This window comes from Ictalurus punctatus, chromosome 23 (genome assembly GCF_001660625.3).
Source record: "Ictalurus punctatus breed USDA103 chromosome 23, Coco_2.0, whole genome shotgun sequence".
Lineage (NCBI taxonomy): Eukaryota > Metazoa > Chordata > Actinopteri > Siluriformes > Ictaluridae > Ictalurus > Ictalurus punctatus.
This window is the reverse complement of record NC_030438.2, coordinates 10158369-10174275: the sequence shown is the minus strand read 5'-3', so window position 1 is coordinate 10174275 and position 15907 is coordinate 10158369. Positions and strand designations below refer to the sequence as shown.

Sequence of the window (15907 nt, the reverse complement as noted above, 5' to 3'; positions counted from 1 at the left end):
TAATACATGTTAACATGTTTTTGACAATTATTGAAGACAAACAACTACTCTGCTGAGTAGTTGTAGTAGTAGTACCAACATTGTGAACATGAGAAAACTCCTAGACAAGTTCTCAAAAGTAGCTTTAGCATATTATGTAAATTAGCTAAAAAAATCTAACCAGGTGGAGCTAAATGGTTCTTGGAGTCTTTTTTTGCTCAGGAGAACCCAAAGAATAAGTACCAAAAGAATTTACTGTAGGACTTATGGTATTCAAGATATGAGCCAAAACCTAAAACATTTCACCATCATCAGGCTGATTGGGCTCATCTCTCTTGCCTGAGCGGCAGGGAATACTATGTATTGACCAGGTTTTATGTTTGTAGAACCTACGGCTTGGTCTGCACAATCAATTTTAGCAGAGAAAAGGGAGAAACAGCATTATGCACTATGTGCTTGGCCCCGTCATGAGAATAATCCAAACAAAAACAATTGGGTCACAAACACTTAGTGCTTGGACCCCTAATAATAACTATAGCTGCAAGCAGCTACTGAGTGGTCAAACACTACATAGACCACTTTGAGGTCAAATGACACCAATGTTCTGTGCTCCCTCAGGACATGGTCCTCAACATAGCTTTCTAATATTGTGTCGAAACAACGAAGCACTGCAGAGATATGGCCTCAATTTTTTATTAGCTATTTCTCTGTCAATGTCTGCTATATTACATTGCAGATTTCAAAAGCAATGCATAACAATAATAAAAATGTTTCTTCTACAGACCAAATAAGGTGAGACATCTGTTAAATGATCAGAGCTCAATGTGCTTTGTTTAACATTCAAGCATGCAAGGCTTTGTATGTAATTTTTCTTGCATGTCAAATCAGGTTGTAAGAATCCTCAAAACCTACATAAAAACAGGTGGCTGAAAACCCCACCTTTTCACCTCACCTTCTTTGAGGCATCCTGAGAGAGCACGTCATAGCGTTCCTGAAAGAGCTGATAGCGTTCATTGAGTGGTGCTGCATCTTCACCTGTGCACTCAGCATCACTGGTACGATATAGAGGGTAGTGCTGGAAACACATCCATAACATTTTTAACTGGAGACGTGCAAAGTGCAGTTTTCTCGAACGGCCCATATTTGATTAAACAGTTTATTCTGTACACATTAAATTGCTATGTTTAATACACTCAGTGGTGACTTTTTTTAGGCAAATCTACCTTGAAGCCACTGTCCGTCATTTTATAAGGCATGCTTTCCATACATACATTACCAATTACCATCTGTACCCATCACCTGCTATGCACCTAACCCATTTCTTAGCCCCCTTTCCCTGTCAATCCATGGACACAGACCATTGATAATCAGACATTAGTTGTGGTGGACCATTATCAGCACACCTTTGATACAGACATGAGAGTGTCAACTGATTGAGTGTGGCACTGGAATGAATGAATCAGGTAGAGAAGAACTGATGATAGCATTTTTAAGCACCTCTGGAACTGCTGGATTGAGAAACAGATATTCAGCCAACAACAGTCAGAGGGTCAGAAACTGACAATAATAAAGAACTACAGAATGCATAGTCTATCAGCAGGACTGAAACCGACATGTAGTGACTCATGAATATGGATCAAGGTACATGGTCACATCTGGCTCCAGTCTGAAGTGGAAGTTAAGATTTCTACACTGTCCATTCTGAGAAGCATTGCAGGTATGAATTCTGGTAAAATTAATCAATCAAACTGCAAAAGAACTAAATGTTGATTTTGGTACCATGTGCACCGATTACAAAGTGCATAGGACAAAACACACACACACACACACACACACACAGAGGAGTGAATGTCAGGATATGGCATAAATTATAAATACAATGCCCTACACTAATATTGGCACCAGTGGTAAAGAAGCCCCAAAACATTAAAGAACCACCACCATATTTAACCGTGGGAAAACCACCTCTGGTGTTTATTGCCAAAAATCTCTATTTTGGGTTCATCTGACCATAGAACCCGATCTCATTTAAAGTTCCAGTAGCGTCTGACAAACTGAAGTTGCTTGAATTTGTTTTTGGATGAGAGCAGAGGCTTTTTTCTTGATACCCTTTCAAACAACTTGTGATGTAAGTGACTTCGGATTGTAGTTTTGGAGACTTTGACCCCAAGATGCAACTAACTTCTGCAATTCTCAGCTGTGATCCTTGGAGATTTTTTGGCCACTCAAACCATCCTCTTCACAGTGCGCTAAGACAATATATATACACACACAAGTTCTCTTTCAGGTTGATTCATAACAACATTTCCAGTTGACTGGAACTTAATTATGGTGGAAAAGGGCATTTTCAATGCTTTTGATATTTCCTTATAGCCTTCCTATTTTGTGAAGCTCAACAACCTTTTGCAGGACAGCACAGTTATATTCCTTGGTCTTACCCATTGTGAAGAATAACTAACGGACTTTGGCCTATGTGTTACCACGAATTTATACCCCTTTGAAACAGGAAGTCATGGTTGAAAAATGTCCTGTTCCTAGTCACCCAGGTTTACTAAAAAAATGGAAGATATCAATGGCAATATACTTCAAATGTATTTTTCTCATATATGAAATCATGGGGGTGCCAATAATTGTTGCACAACTATATTTAAAGTTTTTTTTTTTTATAAATTTGTGTTGTGTGCACGCAATTGTTTGATATCCATGAGAGTATGTTTGTGATTTTTTTTTTTTTAACAAAAGATCAAAAGGTCAAATTAAGACAATTTTGCACAGACTTCTTTGCTCATGTTTACCAAGGGCCAATATTAGTGGAGAGCACTGTAAAAGCTATGAGTTAGTCAACTCTACCTTCATTTCGCAGCTTTTTTGTGATTTCATTTTATGGCACAATTTCTCCCTAAATCAAACACTAGCAGGTTGTTAGTCCTTGCCCTAGTACACACACACACACACACACACACACACACACACACACACTCCTATATTTACATTTACAGCATTTGTCAGATGCCCTTATCCAGAGCGACTTAAATTTATCTAATTTTATACACTGAGCAGTTGAGGGTTAAGGGTCAAGGGCCCAACAGGGGCAGCTTGACAGTGCTGGGATTTGAACTCACGATCTTCCCATTAGAAGTCCAAATGACTGAGCTACCGTTTCCTACCTTCCCTATTTTTACCCAATTCCCTATATTTACCTGAAGTATGATGGGAGGCGTTGATGCATGTGTCTGCATGTCCCTGCAATGATTCCTTGTAGCATCAGACTGCAAAATACAAATGTGACACTGTTAACATGTATATATTAAGCCTCATATAACCCAAAATCACAGTTCAACAGAAATAATGCAACAACACATTTTGCACAACTTTTCCAAAGTGAAGTTAAAGCATTAAAGTACATGTGAATAAGCTTAAGTGAAATCAACACTGGAGTCCAATATATGCTGGCTAACAAGAAAAACAAATGTGCAGGGCATGGGGGTGGTTGAGCATCAGCTGTGAACTGAGAGGAGGCAGGTCAAACCAGCAGGTAAAGTGTGATGATTTTCACCTGTGTTGTATTAGCCCAAGTTAATTAGGTGTCTGTTTGTGCTTAGAGTCTTCCGCAATCCACAAGCGAGAGAGACAGTCTGAGAGTCTGCTTGGCAGGACTTGCGACACACACACACACACACACACACACACACACACACACACACACACACACGTCATGAAGCATGAACTTGAAGGAGCAAAAGCTGCAAGTTTTGTTGTTTCCTACTGCGCTTTGAAAGTGCGCTGAAAAACACTGTTTGAATAAACGTGAGCCCAGATAAAATTTCTGGGCCATGTGCAGAAGCTCCCCGCACCTGGTCTCCTCTATGCAGTTCCTTGTGCCTTCACCTCTAATGTCTTCTCTAACTCCTCTAAGTCCTACACCCACCAGGACCTGCTGGCCTCCCCCAGTCAAGCAGGAACGTACCTCGTTTCAGTGAGTATACAAGGGAGTACACATCAGGACTTGGTGTGCAACCAGATCAGTGTCTATCAAGGCCTGACTCAATGCAGGGCATTGGGGAATGCACAACAGGTGAACATGAGTTGTATGCTCCGGGATGTTCATGAATATCCGCTGGTCCCCGTTATAATAAAATTCAGATGGCAAAAGCATAACTGGGAGGAGGCGGTTAGTCCTTGCCTAACCCCTCCATAATTCTTGGGGAAAATTGGCCAGGGTTTCAGGCATTAGCGAGGCATGGTGTGGAATGTGGGCAGCCTTGGCTGGAGAGGTGTTGCCGGGGTAGTCAATGGCGTCAGGGGAACATGGAGGGTGGGGCAGGCTCCACCCCAATACCCTTGGCAGGGATCCCCCTCAGGGATTTCCTTCGACCAAGTGAGAATAAATTAATGGTGCGCAAACTCAGCCTAATGTTACACTCTCCCACCCATATTTTGCCATATTAAGGTTATGTTGTATTGAGTTATGCAGGACACTCAAACAAAAGCAAAAACAACCAAATTGTTGGTCCCAAAGAGCCATTGAGAACGGTTATTCCAGGCGGCTCACCATAATCCGATGACCGTGCATTTGGGGCAGGATAAAACAATGAACCATATCATGGATCGTTTTTATTGGCCAAGCATTCACAGCCAGCTGGTGAATATGCTGGCCACCCCAAAATCATCATTGCACCCATTACCATTAATTGAGCTCCCCTTCGAAAGAATTGGGATGGACCATCTCAGGCCACTAGAAAGGCGCACATGAGGCTATCGCTTTGTGTTAGTCCTGGTGGATAGTGCAACAAGATATTTGGAGCAGTTCCTCTGTGAAACATATCAGCACATAATGTTACAGAGGCACTTTTAACACCTTTCAGTGTTATATCCTGAGGTAGGATCCCAAAAGAGAACATGAATGACCACTATGTGAGTTATAAATTGCTGAGGATTAAAATGATTCATACCAGTGTTTACCATTCGCAGATGGATGGGCTGGTTGAACGGTTTAATCAAACACTCAAAAATGAGATTCGTAAGTTCATTCATGATTGAATTAGAATTGGGAAAAGTGGCTCCAGCCCCTGTTATTTGCACATCCCGCAAGCCTCCACAAGTGTCTTAGATGTCATTAGGGAAAATTGGAAGGAGAGACCTTCTAATAGCAAAAATGAAATGAAATATTATCTTGGCCTGAGATCAAAATTGACAATTTGCTACAGGTGCAAGAATGTCAATCCCAGCCATATAATGGGTACTCAGCTATGGGAATTTGCACAGGGAGATAAAGTGCTCATCTTATTGCCCACGTTGAGGGTTAAATAACTTGTGAAGTGGCAAGGACACTTTGAGCTCACATGGAAAGTCAGAGAAGTCGACTATGAGGTCAGGTGAACGGATACAGGCTATGCACTAGTCCCCTTCGAAACTATTTGACAGGGTTCCCACTCCAAGTCAAATGTAAAATTCCATGAATTTTCCCTGACCATGACCTACTGTAAAAAGAATGCTACAATGTACTGCCTCGGTACTGAGCAGAAAAAAACTAACTATTTTAACCCAATAAATCTGTAAGCTCGATTTCCTGGTTAACAGACATTTTTAGTGGAAAACTTAGTTTTCATTGCTTAAAAAGAACATATACTTCTCATGACTAGACTTTACACCTCAAACAAAATGGTCTTAATAAAACAAAATCAATTCATTTACAAGGTAATTTAAGCCATTTTAAGTACATTTTTAACCTACAACACCATGTCACATGCCGCAAATGAGCACACTGTAAAAAAAGACTGATATTTCTCTCTCTATCTTATATATATATATATATATATATATATATATATATATATATATATATATATATATATATATATATATACACATTAGATAGAGGGAGAGATAGTCTTTTTGTTTTTTTACAGTCTGCTCATTTGCAAAATGTGAAAATGTGACTGTGTTAAGGGTTAAAAATGTACTTAAAATGGCGTGTGTATACCATATATATATATATATATATATATATATATATATATATATATATATATATATATATGACACATATATATGTATACACACACACATTTAATGTATGTCTGTGTATATATATTACAGAGTATCTCACAAAAGTGAGTACACCCCTCACATTTTTGTAAATATTTGATTATACCTTTTCACGTGACAACACTGAAGAAATGACACTTTGCTACAATGTAAAGCAGTGAGTGTACAGTTTGTGTAACAGTGTAAATTTGCTGTCCCCTCAAAATAACTCAACACACAGCCATTAATGTCTAAACCTCTGGCAACAAAAGTGAGTACACCCCTAAGTGAAAATGTCCAAATTGGGCCCAAAGTGTCAATATTTTGTGTGGCCGCCATTATTTTCCAGCACTGCCTTAACCCTCTTGGGCATGGGGTTCACCAGAGCTTCACAGGTTGCCACTGGAGTCCTCTTCCACTCCTCCATGACGACATCACAGAGCTGGTGGAGGTTAGAGACCTTGTGCTCCTACACCTTCCATTTGAGGATGCCCCACATATGCTCAATACGGTTTAGGTCTGGAGACATGCTTGGTCAGTCAATCACCTTCACCCTCAGCTTCTTTAGCAAGGCAAAAGACATTATCATGCTGGAATACTGCCCTGTGGCACAGTCTCCGAAGGGAGGGGATCATGCTCTGTTTCAGTATGTCACAGTACATGCTGGCATTCATGGTTCCCTCATGAACTGTATCTCCCCAGTGCCGGCAGCACTCATGCTGCCCCAGACCATGACACTCCCATCACCATGCTTGACTGTAGGCAAGACACACTTGTCTTTGTACTCCTCACCTGGTTGCCGCCACACACGCTTGACACCATCTGAACCAAATAAGTTTATCTTGGTCTCATCAGACCACAGGACATGGTTCCAGTAATCCATGTCCTTAGTCTGCTTGTCTTCAGCAAACTGTTTGAAGGCTTTCTTGTGCATCATCTTTAGGCTTCCTTCTGGGATGACAGCCATGCAGAGCAATTTGATGCAGCGTGTGGCGTATGGTCTGTGCACTGACAGGCTGACCCCCTACCCCTTCAACCTCTGCAGCAATGCTGACAGCACTCATGCGTCTATTTCCCAAACACAACCTCTGGATAGGACGCTGAGCACGTGCACTCAACTTCTTTGGTCGACCATGGCGAGGCCTGTTCTGAGTGGAACCTGTCATGTTAAACTGCTGTATGATCTTGGCCACCATGCTGCAGCTCAGTGTCAGGGTCTTGGCAATCTTCTTATAGCCTAGGCCATCTTTATGTAGAGCAAGAATTCTTTTTTCAGATCCTCAGAGAAGTTCTTTGCCATGAGGTGCCATGTTGAACTTCCAGTGACCAGTATGAGGGAGTGTTAGAGCGATGACACCAAATTTAACACACCTGCTCCCCATTCACACCTGAGACCTTGTAACACTAACAAGTCACATGACACCGGGGAGGGAAAATTGCTAATTGGGCCCAATTTGGACATTTTCACTTAGGGGTGTACTCACTTTTGTCGCCAGCGGTTTAGACATTATTGGCTGTGTGTTATTTTGAGGGGACAGCAAATTTACACTGTTATACAAGCTGTACACTCACTACTTTACATTGTAGCAAAGTGTCATTTCTTCAGTGTTGTCATATGAAAAGATATAATCAAATATTTACAAAAATGTGAGGGGTGTACTGACTTTTGTGAGATACTGTATGTGTGTGTATATTTTATATATATATATATATATATATATATATATATATATATATATATATATATATATATATATATATATATATATATGTGTGTGTGTGTGTGTGTGTGTGTGTGTGTGTGTGTGAACACACACACACACACACACACACACACACACACACATATATATCTGACATTTTAGCTAATACATTTGAAAAATTTACAAACAAAATTCCCTGATATTCCCTGACTTCAAGCCCAAAATGATAAAATTCCCTGACTTTCCATGACTGGAGTAGACTTTATTAAAGTTCCATGACATTCCAGAAATTCCATGGGAACCCTTACTGGAATGGCAAGGCCAATTCATTTGTTTGTGCTATACACCAAGACATTTGTGTTTGAGATAAACAAGATGGATATGAAACAAAAGTTTAGGATTTCAGCTTTTATTTCCTGGTATTTACATCTAGAGGTGTTAAACAACAAAAACATAGAAACTTTTGACCCCCCAGTTTTTAGGAGGACAAAAATATAGGAACCTGCCTGATCCATCCATATACCCTACCTCTGGATGGAGCTCTATCAACTGGAGGCTACAGCCTGGAGATTGCTTAGGATGGTACCGCTTGAAGTACCATGAAATGGTTTGGGACCACAATTCCACATGGACATTCTTGCTGTGGTTGCTGGGACTATGGTCATTACTATGGCCTTGGGACTGCAATTACCACATACAATTTTGCACTTGGGTCTCCTTTAATGAACAGTAGACTAGTTCAACAAAGACTTCATGTAAAAACCATACTGAACTTTCTTTTACTTTCACACTATCCATTGTTACCCAGATGAGGATGGGTTGCCTTCTGAATCTGGTTCCTCCCGAGGTTTCTTCCTCAAATCATCATAGGGAGTTTTTCTTTGCCACCAGCTTGCTCAATAGGGATAAATTCACACACTTAAAATCTGTATCCTATGTTTTTAATCATTTCTTTACCATCACACTATACTGTTACAGCCCTAATTATAATCATGAGGTGTTACCTGTGTGGAGCAGTTAAGTTGCTGTGCGAAACTGTAAAGTTTGTCCTCCACACTCTGACAGATCGGACAGTGATCTCCATGTAGTGCCACACTGTTCACCAATAAGAAACTATAAACACACATACAAACAGTGTACAAGAAACAGTGTACAGAAACCTGGATAGACAATAGATTAATTCAATTCAGTGAAGCAACTTACTTTACTCCTCTTTTGGTGAGGATCTTTGCTGATGTCATGTTGAAAATTTTCTCAAAACGCTCAAGTTTATAAGAGGTCATTCTATTTGAGAGACAATGAAAACAACTGAATTTTTTTTTTTCCAATTCAGACAAAAAATTGTAATTGTTTACTAGTCAAACTTACTCGTGATGAAATCCAATGTCATGGTTGCCAATAAGGACCACAAGTTCTGTGTTGCTGGAGTGATAGAAGATCTGTTTGAAGCGCCTCACATCATCTTCCCAGTCCTACAAAGAATCAGAATGTAGTTAAAGTAGCCTTTAACCCACATGATTACTTAATAATAATACATTTATAGCTTAGGCTCAGGGTTTGAGACTCAATTATAAAACATACAATTTAAATTTATGAAACAAAATGTTCTTTAAGATACAACTATAAAGGAAAATAATGGTTTGGAGTAAAGTGAAACCAAACAGAAAAGAGCTACATTATTCGGGCGAAGGTTTAACATTGCTTTGACAAGCACCTATTATAATGCATTTCTAATAAAATTCTATTAATAATGTTTCAGACAGCCATAGTGGTTTATTGTCATTTTATGACAATAACCCAACAATGGTAGCCTATAAATGGTACTCACTATATCACTTTATCCTCTTTCCCATTCTCATCAATTGATGTGGAATCAAAGATGCTAAAATCTAGCACTATAATCCTTTGTTTCCTGCTAATGAGTCTAATTTCATTATTGTTTAATCTGCACCATCAAATGAGTTTTCACTGATACACACCCCAGGTGAAGATATTTCTAGTGATTGAAGCTATTCTTCTTCTCATATATGACCGTGTCATTAGAACAATACCATGGTTTGTGTTGGAGTGCTGGCACTGTGGACACTGTGCTAGGAGCATATTTAACATTATAATATTATAGTTTCATAGCATAGGATTTATGGAACCACTATGGTTGTGATTAATGCCTCCAGTAGAAACACTGTGGGGCCTCAGTAGAGTTGGAGGCTAATGAGCACGGCATAAATAAAATCTTCCTACAAAATAACAAAAATTTAATAGAGATGACAAACTGGTTCTGTATATAACACTCTGGCAAATGAGAGCTGCATCTCTAGCTCAATGGGGGCCAGGAGTGTTTGTACCACTATGTTAATGCCCACCCACAATGAGAGAGGAGTACACAGATCCTACAGTCAGCACTCCAAGCAATTGAGTGCAGTAAATCACTGGGTTTGATAACACAAATGAGATGGAAAGATTGGCTGACTCAAGCAACACTCTGGGAGACAGGTAAAAATCACTCGTCAATCGCTTGTACCTGGACAGGTCTTTTGCACAAAGGCCCAGGAGCCACTATCAGAACGCTCAGTTCTGATGAACAGTGGGGCTCCTGAGTTGAGCAACAAAAAAGCATTTGACCGATTATCTGGATATAGCAAGTTCAAATCCTGATGTTGCCACAGACATTTGTCCAATTGGCTGGAATCCAAGAGAGCAAAACTAGCTGTGCTTTCAGGGAGGGAGGGGTGGCATAAAATCTCCCCATCAATCACAGTGGGACTAGCCAATCATGAGCATCAGTAAACTCATGTATGCAGAAGTGAGCGGTAGTGCTTTCCGCAGAGTGTGTGGGAATTGGCAATGACAAACAGTGAAAAATAAAACAAAAACCCTCAATGACAACCCAAAACACAAACATTTCTATGCCTGGTATCTTATTTTTAAAAAAGGGACATGAAAATATCCCCATTCTGCATCTATGAAACCTAAATATCTTCAACATCTTCAACTGCGGTTCAATATGCTCAGTAACTTTTGAAAGACATTGGCAACTGATGCTGAACCTCTGGACCACATAGTCCTACTACTTTACCTTAGTGGAGCTCCATTTGCCTTCATCGAAAACATCTCCCAAAATGAAGACCATCTCTGGCCTGAGCAGAAATAGCGCTGTCTGAAAAGATCTCTCCATCTGCCACTCCCTACAAGGAGACATGGTATCAGAAGAAGAAGAAAGCATTTATTTGTCACAAACATTACAGCACAGTGAAATAATTTTCTATGCATACCCCTGCTTGTTGGTAAGCTAGGGTCAGAGCACACTGCCATGATAAGGCACCACTTGAGAAGATAAGTTTGAATGCATTGCACTGTTGGGCCCTTGCCCAAGGGCCCAACAGTGGCAGTTTAGCAGTGCTGAAGGGGATCAGTTCTACTGAATGGTGGGTGGTGATAAATTCTCTGGCATTTTAACACTGTGTGATTCATACCCATGTTGTCATGAAACAGACATGCCATTGGTGCTGTGATTTTCAGAACAGACAGAACATTCACTATGAGGCACATCTCGGAGAGACATTGTTTAAGAAAATGTCCTTACAGTTAATTATCCTAATCTCACAGAAAATCTGACAGAAATCTAACCTTTAATTAGAGTAAATTTATTCAAATAAAATTTAAAAAGCGTTTGGGAATTTTAAGTGGTCATCTGTGACTTTGTTTCACTGAGATATTAAAATGTTACATAGAGACTACATTCTCTTAGTCATTCATCCATGTGGAAAAGATAAGACAAAAAAAAGTCAGTTAACCTTTATAAATCAGGCAATGGCTAAAAGAAAAAAGTACAACCCCCTTACACTCTAAGGATATTTTTAAGCAATTCTCTCTGAACAACAGCCAAAACTGTGACATTTTTATAAAGTACCGTAATTTTCGGACTATTGAGAGCACCTGAATATAAACCGCACCCACTAATTTAAAAAAAAAAAAAAAAAAAAAAAAAAAAAAATTTGTATATATATATTTTCCGCACTTGCCTATAAGCTGCAGGTGTCCACGTTGTAACATGAGATATTTACACAAAGATTTTTTTAACTTTTAATTAAATACGTACCGTAAATGCTTTTTTCCCGAACAGTGCCTGTAACACGGCTGGTTAAAAAAATAAAAAATACAGTTGCCTACCAGGAAAAGTCATTGATCGCTATCTTCATCTTCCTCCTGCGCACTAAAACCACTAAAGTCATCTTCTTCAGTGTCGGAATTGAACAGCCTCAGAATTACCGGTACTTCATCACACACTTCCTCAGTCTCTCTTTCGTTGTCGCTCTTAATATCACTTACATCTCAAGGCAAATTCGCTATTGAGCTTGTGCTGTCCTCTTCATCACGCAGCAGTCCAGCCTTTCGAAACCCGTTGGTGATGGTAGATTTTTTGACACTGCTCCACGCTGTTAGGATCCACTGGCAAACTTGAGCAAAAGTTGCTCTTCGCATGCGGCCAGTTTTGGTAAATGATTTCTCGCCGCTAGTCATCCAAGCCTCCCACTCAACTCGGAGTGCCTCTTTAAATGCACGATTCACACTGATATCGAGTGGCTGCAAATACTTCGTTGTGCCCCCAGGAATCACAGCTGGAATTGAGTTTGTCCTCTTGATGGCTGCTTTCACAGAATCTGTTATATGGGCCCTCATGCTGTCCAAAACGAGCAATGCTTTTTTTCTGTGAAAAAATCCCCCCCAGTTGCTTGCCGTAGCACTCTGTCAGCCATTCCTTCATTAGGCTTTCTATCATCCACCCTTTCTTGTTGACTTTCACGATTTCTTTCGGGAGTTTTTCTTTTGGCATCGTCATCCGCTTAAAAATCACCATTGGTGGAAGCTTTTGTCCGGATACTGTGCAGCTCAGAGCACAAGTGAAATGCGTTCTCTCATGGCCAGTTGTTTTCAGCTTGACGGACGATTCACCTTTTTTGTTAACAGTCCTAGTAAGAGGCAGGTCAAACGTCAAAGGTACTTCATCCATATTTATGATGTCGTCCGGTCCAATGGAATTCTCGGCTATAATTGTTTGAGTGAATTTGCGGAAGTTTGTAACTTTTTCCTAGTAGTCGGGAGGGAGTTGCTGACACAGTCATCCATGCCCTGATGGACAGGCCTCATAAATCTGAGACACCACGATGGTCCACCTCTAAAATCTTCAATCTTCTTTTCTTTGGCGATTGTTTTGGCTTTCAGTTGGATCTGCACAGTGGAAACACCTCGGCCGTCTGCTCTCTGTGTGTTCACCCAGTCTTCAAGAGCTTTTTCAAGTTCGGGCCATCTGCTTTTCTTACCACTGAAAGCTTCTGTCATCTTTTTGCATTGAGTCAGTTCTTCACGCTGCCGTCTCCAACGTCTCACCATCGATTCATTGATGCCAAGCTTACGTGCAGCAGCTCTATTTCGTTCTTCGACAGCCAGATCGATCGCCTTTAACTTGAAAGCTGCATGATATGCATTTCTTTGTGTGTTTTCTATGATGAGGATGTGTGCATGAAGCGCTAAATGACTGATCTGAAGAATTTAGTGTGAGTGCATTTGATTTAATTCGATCAGTTTCATTGGTCCACTGTGACCTGTTCGGTAATTTCATTGGTCCGATATGACGAGGCTAAACGTTTTGGCGGCATGAAGCTCGTTAGCCCGTAAAAATCCATAAATTAGCCGCATCATTGTTTAAGCCACAGTGTTCAAAGCGTGTGAAAAAAGTAGCAGCTTATAGTCCGGAAATTACGGTAGGTTAATTTGTTTGATGGTTTGCTTGCTTGATTGTTGTTGTATCAATATTTACAACTGTGAAGCTGTTTATACATTTATAGTCATGTGAAAAAATAAATACATACAGAGAAATCGACTTTTTTGACATATCTGGACAACAAACATTTTATCATCTTTGAAACAGTGCCTATTAATGAAGTTGATACACTTGAACAAAACCACCAAAAGGATTGAATTAATCATTTATTCAAGAGAAATATCAATAGATGTGATATTCTTCTGTGGAAAAAGTAAGTTCACCCTTGGGCTCAGAACCTAGTATTGCCCCCTTCAGCAGAAATAACTTGTAGGCATTTTGCATAATTGTAATCGAGGCTTGCTGGAATATTTTACTGTTCCAATTACTCTTCCATGTAATATTCTTTCAGTTGCAAGACATTTCAGGGTCTTCTTGCATGTACTGCCCGTTTCAAATTCCATTTCAATGGGATCTGGGCTTTGACTAGACCGTTTCAGAACCCTGCATTTCTTCTTTTTGAGTCATTTCTTGGTGGATTTGAAAGTATGCTTAGTAGGGATGTCACGAGAACCGATACTTCAGTACCAACATTCTTAAAACGTGACGGTACTTGTTTTCAGGCATTTCCATTGGTACCAAGTGTAACGAAAGTACCGGGGGTGATTGTTCCAGACCTGATGGGGGCAGCAAATACGCGCAAGTGTTTTAGTCGGTCCACAAGTGAAGAAGAAGAGGAACGCCTACAAGCACACGGGAAAAACTACAAAGATTAGCTTAGCTTAACAAGTTTAGCTCTGCCCCAACTCGTTAAGAGGAAAGATAGTATCGGTTTCCGGTGTGCAACCAATGCTATAGTTCATTTCAAACAAAGCGAGGAAACACCTGGAATTGGGCGAAGCACCTGAAAAACGGTCATATATTATGTCTGTTTGAGGCAGCTGGCATTGTGGCCGTGAAACCAGCTAACGTTATGCTCCATGTAATGTTAGTGATAGCCAGTTGTGTGTTAACAATGCTAACGCATTGCAGTGTTATAAACTACTTCCTAATGGGCCACCATGCATCGCCATTAAGCCCGTGTCCTGTCAGCAACATGTAGCATAATGTCACTAATAATTATTCAAATGTTCATGCCTGTAATAAATCTTTTTGGCCTGCCACCATATCAGTGAATTTAAACGAATGTTTGCATTCAGAATATAAGATGTGTGTGTACGCGCGTATGCGCACGCGTCTGTGCATGCGTGTGCGCACGCGTCTGTGCATGCGTGTGCGCACGCGTCTGTGCATGCGTGTGCGCACGCGTCTGTGCATGCGTGTGCGCACGCGTCTGTGCATGCGTGTGCGCACGCGTCTGTGCATGCGTGTGCGCACGCGTCTGTGCATGCGTGTGTGCGCGTTTAGGAGTGCACGTCCACTCATTATCAGACAGTGTTTGATAACTGAAATACCCCCACTCCCTCTCTCTCTCTTTGCCAGTATCAGCCAGAGGAGGATATCCTCCAGGAGAGTTTTTATTTTATTTTTTTATTTTTATACCATTTTTATACCGTGGTATCGACTTTGGTATCGAGTATCGTGTACTTTTGGTGGTATCGGTACCGACTACTAGATTTTTGGCATCATGACATCCCTAGTGCTTAGGATCACCATCCTGCTGAAAGGTCCACCTTCGGTTCAACTTCAACTTTTGGTTAGATGGCCTTACATTATCTTCAAGCACTCTTAGATATGATGCAGAATTCATAGGTGAATCAATGAATGCAAGCTGTACAGTCCCTGAGGCAGGGAAGCAACCCCAAACCATAACATTTCCGCCAGTGTGCTGCACAGTTGGTATGAGGTGCTTCTCCTGAAAAGCGGTCTTTGGTCTGTGCCAAACATGTCTGCTGTTACTGTGGCCTTTGATTTGTCTGTCCAGAGCACATTATTCCAAAAGACCTGGTCTTTGCCTACATGTTCATTGGCAAACTACAGTCTTGCAAAAGCTTTTTCCTGGCATGCCTCCTATGCAGGTCAAATTTGTGCAATCTCTGATTGTAAAAGCATGCACTTCGACACCAACAGTTGTGAGACTTACTAGCAGATCCGGTGATGAAATTTTGGGGTTCATGGAGACTTCTTTTTGCATCAGACAATCTATTCTTGTTCAGAATTTTCTGGGACAGCCAGTCTCATTTGAAACCTGCATCATTTGTAGATTATTTTCGTTAAAGTGAATTGATGTATTTAAAATAATTTGGAGATCTTTTTAAATCCCTTGCCAGACTCAGTCATCCACAAGCTTTATTTGTACAACTGCTCAATCACACAGCCTTAATAATGGCTCTGGCCCTTCAGAGGCTAGACTCAAAATTGCAGCCGGGATGGGTTTGGGTGACAGATTCGACCCTCCAGCTGCGAGAGGAGATCCCTCCTCATAGGGAGGCACCAA

General features: G+C 40.6%; 1 protein-coding gene across 9 annotated transcripts in view; it reads right to left on the bottom strand.

The window, feature by feature from the left end:
* Positions 1-15907, bottom strand: part of mppe1 (metallophosphoesterase 1) — a 40117-nt gene that overhangs the window by 10937 nt on the left and 13273 nt on the right. For 5 of the 9 annotated variants that reach the window (XM_053674680.1, XM_053674679.1, XM_053674677.1 and 2 more), the window contains 6 exons: positions 10786-10890; positions 9078-9181; positions 8913-8993; positions 8714-8822; positions 3180-3248; positions 932-1054 (listed from right to left, as the gene is read on the bottom strand). In XM_053674680.1, coding sequence (XP_053530655.1) covers positions 932-1054; positions 3180-3248; positions 8714-8822; positions 8913-8993; positions 9078-9181; positions 10786-10890 — 591 coding nt within the window. 9 annotated transcript variants of the gene reach the window in all.